Genomic DNA, 5,000 nt, shown 5'->3' on the forward strand with positions numbered 1-5,000 from the left:
GATGGATTGATGGAGGGGGAGGGGGGGCAGAGACTGGATTGATGGAGGGGGGAGGGGGGGCAGAGACTGTCTGCATTGATGGATTGATGGAGGGGGAGGGGGGGGGGGGCAGAGACTGTCTGCATTGATGGATTGATGGAGGGGGAGGGGGAGGGGGGGGGGACAGACTGGATTGATGGATTGATGGAGGGGGAGGGGGGGGGACAGAGACTGTCTGGATTGATGGATTGATGGAGGGGGAGGGGGGGGGGCAGAGACTGTCTGCATTGATGGATTGATGGAGGGGGAGGGGGGGCAGAGACTGTCTGCATTGATGGATTGAGGGAGGAGGAGGGGGGGGGGGCAGAGACTGGATTGATGGATTGATGGAGGGGGGAGGGGGGGGACAGAGACTGTCTGGATTGATGGAGGGGGAGGGGGGGACAGAGACTGTCTGGATTGATGGAGGGGGAGGGGGGGGACAGAGACTGTCTGGATTGATGGAGGGGGAGGGGGGGGGGCAGAGACTGGATTGATGGATTGATGGAGGGGGAGGGGGGACAGAGACTGTCTGGATTGATGGATTGATGGAGGGGAAGGGGGGGCAGAGACTGTCTGGATTGATGGATTGATGGAGGGGAAGGGGGGGCAGAGACTGTCTGGATTGATGGAGGGGGAGGGGGGGGGACAGAGACTGGATTGATGGATTGATGGAGGGGGAGGGGGGGGACAGAGACTGTCTGGATTGATGGATTGATGGAGGGGGAGGGGGGGCAGAGACTGTCTGCATTGATGGATTGATGGAGGGGGAGGGGGGGGCAGAGACTGTCTGCATTGATGGATTGAGGGAGGGGGAGGGGGGGGCAGAGACTGGATTGATGGATTGATGGAGGGGGAGGGGGGGGGGACAGAGACTGTCTGGATTGATGGATTGATGGAGGGGGAGGGGGGGGACAGAGACTGTCTGGATTGATGGATTGATGGAGGGGGAGGGGGGGGACAGAGACTGTCTGGATTGATGGAGGGGAGGGGGGGGGCAGAGACTGTCTGGATTGATGGAGGGGGAGGGGGGGGGACAGAGACTGGATTGATGGATTGATGGAGGGGGAGGGGGGACAGAGACTGTCTGGATTGATGGATTGATGGAGGGGAAGGGGGGGGCAGAGACTGTCTGGATTGATGGAGGGGGAGGGGGGGGCAGAGACTGTCTGGATTGATGGAGGGGGAGGGGGGGGGACAGAGACTGGATTGATGGATTGATGGAGGGGGAGGGGGGACAGAGACTGTCTGGATTGATGGATTGATGGAGGGGAAGGGAGGGCAGAGACTGTCTGGATTGATGGAGGGGGAGGGGGGGGCAGAGACTGTCTGGATTGATGGAGGGGGAGGGGGGGACAGAGACTGGATTGATGGATTGATGGAGGGGGAGGGGGGACAGAGACTGTCTGGATTGATGGATTGAGGGAGGGGAAGGGGGGGCAGAGACTGTCTGGATTGATGGATTGATGGAGGGGGAGGGGGAGGGGGGGGGAACAGAGACTGTCTGGATTGATGGATTGATGGAGGGGAAGGGGGGGGGGACAGAGACTGTCTGGATTGATGGATTGATGGAGGGGGAGGGAAGAGTGATAGGCATTGGGGGTTGGTTGGGTCGGGGATGCTATCTGGTGACAAGTGACATAACTAGGTAATGAATCAATCAATCAGTCAAGCGATGGGTGGGAGTGAGCGCCGACTGGGCCCTGTGCTCTGTGGCTGTGGTCAGCTGTGGTCAGCTGTGGGCACAGAGACGGTCACCTGCCGCTGGTGTCGTCACCACGGACAACGCATGACGGAGACCGTGTGTCCACTGACGTCACAGCGTGCATGGCCCTGTCCCCCTGTGCTTCCTTGCACCTACCAACCCACGTGGCTTTGTGCAGCGCGCGCGCACACACACACACACACTAACACACACGCTGTTTCTCTCTCTCTCTCTCTCTCTCTCTCTCTCTTTTTTTTTTTTTTTTTAACTACTCTGCCATCTTTACTATCCAGTTCACCGCCCTACTAAATGTTACAGAGTAAGTTAATGCTTGAATACTAAGTAACGTCGTAACCATTGTCTGAGTAATTGTTTTCCAATAACGCACCCACTGACAGACCTTCCCACACAGGCGCGCGCGAGTGCACAGAGACAGACAGGGGGGGGGGAGAGAGAGAGAGAGAGAGAGAAGGGGGAGGAAGAGAGACAGACAGGCACAAAGAGAGAGAGAGAGAGAGGCTGGATGGTTAATTTTCCCGGGCCTTGTTACCCAAAGGGGCGTCTCTCTCTCTCTCTCTCTCTCTCTCTCTCTCTCTCTCTCTCTCTCTCTCTCTCTCACACACACACACACACACACACACACGCACGCACGCACGCACACACACACACACACACACACACACACACACACACACACACACACACACACACACACACACACACACGGCAGTAGGTTAAAAACGAAAATAAAACAAAAACCATGTCAGCAACAGTGTGAAGACTACAGGTGAAGATTGTCGAGGAATGATAAAATCATTCATCCATGACACGAAGCCCACACTGCAAGATCTGATCGCAAGGCTGTCTGCTCAACACTTCTCCATTCTCAATATTCTCATCACCCATTATAAGAGGGTGGTGGATTTGTAGAAGATATGGCGATATTCAAGACTGTTTGATTGATTGATGTGGATACTTCTATAGCGCCTATCCTCGGCCAGAGACCAAGCTCTAAGCGCTTTACATACACGGGGACATTTGCACCACAGGCTGCCTACCTGGGTAGAGCCGACTGACGGCTGCCACTGGGCGCTCATCATTCGTTTCCTGTGTCATTCAATCAGATTTCAGACGCACACACATACACACTCGGACAGACATGTAACATTTTACGTTTATGACCGTTTGTTTGTTTGTTTTTTATTTGCCCCGCCATGTAGGCAGGCATACTCCGTTTTCGGGGGTGTGCATGCTGGGTATATTCTTGTTTCCATAACCCACCGAACGCTGACATGGATTACAGGATCTTTAACGTGCGTATTTGATCTTCTGCGTGCGCATACACACGAAGGGAGTTCAGGCACTAGCAGGTCTGCACATATGTTGACCTGGGAGATCGTAAAAATCTCCACCCTTTACCCACCAGGTGCACCGAGATTCGAACCCAGGACCCTCAGATTGAAAGTCCAGCGCTTTAACCATTCGGCTATTGCACCCGTCGTTGCACAAGATGTCTTGTAGGATTCCCAGCAAATTGTGACATCAGTCGCTGGGGTCATTCATAACTTCTGTCGCCGAGGTCATTTGGCACTCTGTGGAGGGGGGGGGGGTAGCTTGTTAAGTTCTTATACTAGTGGCATGACTGATGATCCCTCTACCCGATGCCCCATCGCTCCACTAATAGCTGGGTGGTGATGTCTGTCTTGTTCTCAATGCACCCCTCTAACCCCACCCCCACCCCCCCACCCACCCACCCACCACCACCAAACCCTCGCCCAGTCTCTACACCACATCTGTTGTATGAGTGTTACTGTGTTTTTTTAAAATAAATGCATGTGTGTCTGGATCGTGTTGTCAGGAATTGCCAGGAAACCAGTGAGAAGAACTGACTGACCCTTGTTCCATTTTCTGTTTGGGTTTCAGCTGTCCGTGTCAACCCAGGAGAAATACTTCAAACACGTAAGTCGTTTATTTGAAATCTGTGGTGTAAAAGCTCTCTGTCTCTGTCTCTTTCCGTCTCTGTCTGTCTGTCTGTCTGTCTGTCTCTGGTTCACTTATTCAGCGCTGACATTTCCCTTTTCCCCGCATATACCATCTACCTCTCCCTCTCTCATTCTCTCTCTCTCTCTCTCTCTCTGTTTCTTCTCTCTCTCTCTCTGTTTCTTCTCTCTCTCTCTCTCTCTCTCTCTGTTTCTCTCTCTGTCTCTGTATTTCTGTCTCTGTCTCTCAGCCCACCTGTCTCAGTCTCTGTGCACGTTCCTTTCCTGTCGCCCCGTCAATGTCCTTCTCTCTTCACCTTCTGACTTCATTGCAACAACGGTGCCCTGTCTGAAAGGTGGACATTACTCAGTCCACGTGGGCCAGTGTGAATGCTGGGCGTGTGTCCAGTTCACGCTGGCTTCACTCGATAAAAGAGGTGTTGAGTGAAGAAGAAAGTGGGTTGTTTTCTTCCCCCACCCAATTCATTCCGCTCATACTTCCGTTTCTTCCTTTTTTTTTTTTTCTTTTTCTTTTTCGCTCATCTTCTTCAGCATTTATTCAGGTTAACATTTCAGAGTTTATTTTCTGAGGTATTGGTATGCATCTCAAATAACTGTGATATTTGTGTGTCGTTCATGTATTTAACACAAATGCAGTTTCTCTTATTGGAGATCATGAAATACTCTCCTCTTCTTCTTCTTCTTCTTCCCTCCCCCTCCTCTTCATCCTCTTCCACCATCACCTCCTCCTCCATCTTCTTCTCCTCCTCTTTTTGATAGTCAGACTATTTTCCTATATACTGATAGCAGTGAAATGCCTGAATCGTTGCCATCTTTATTTGACATTCACCAACAAGTCAAAAAGCCCACAACGCTGACGGGAGTGAAATGCCTGAATCGTTGCCATCTCTATTTGATATTCACCAAGTCAAAAGCCCACAATGCTGACTGTAGTGAAATGCCTGAATCGTTGCCATCTTTATTTGATATTCACCAAGTCAAAAGCCCACAATGCTGACTGTAGTGAAATGCCTGAATCGTTGCCATCTTTATTTGATATTCACCAAGTCAAAAGCCCACAATGCTGACTGTAGTGAAATGCCTGAATCGTTGCCATCTTTATTTGATATTCACCAAGTCAAAAGCCCACAATGCTGACTGTAGTGAAATGCCTGAATCGTTGCCATCTTTATTTGATATTCACCAAGTCAAAAGCCCACAATGCTGACTGTAGTGAAATGCCTGAATCGTTGCCATCTTTATTTGATATTCACCAAGTCAAAAGCCCACAATGCTGA

General features: G+C 51.5%; 1 protein-coding gene across 1 annotated transcript in view; it reads left to right on the forward strand.

Annotated features, from left to right (window-relative positions):
- Positions 1-5,000, forward strand: part of LOC143296179 (uncharacterized) — a 180,099-nt gene that overhangs the window by 58,164 nt on the left and 116,935 nt on the right. Inside the window, exon 2 of the mRNA XM_076607988.1 lies at positions 3,647-3,682. Coding sequence (XP_076464103.1) covers positions 3,647-3,682 — 36 coding nt within the window. The remainder of the gene's footprint in view (positions 1-3,646; positions 3,683-5,000) is intronic.

The sequence above is a fragment of the Babylonia areolata genome, chromosome 21 (genome assembly GCF_041734735.1).
Source record: "Babylonia areolata isolate BAREFJ2019XMU chromosome 21, ASM4173473v1, whole genome shotgun sequence".
In the NCBI taxonomy this organism is placed as follows: domain Eukaryota; kingdom Metazoa; phylum Mollusca; class Gastropoda; order Neogastropoda; family Buccinidae; genus Babylonia; species Babylonia areolata.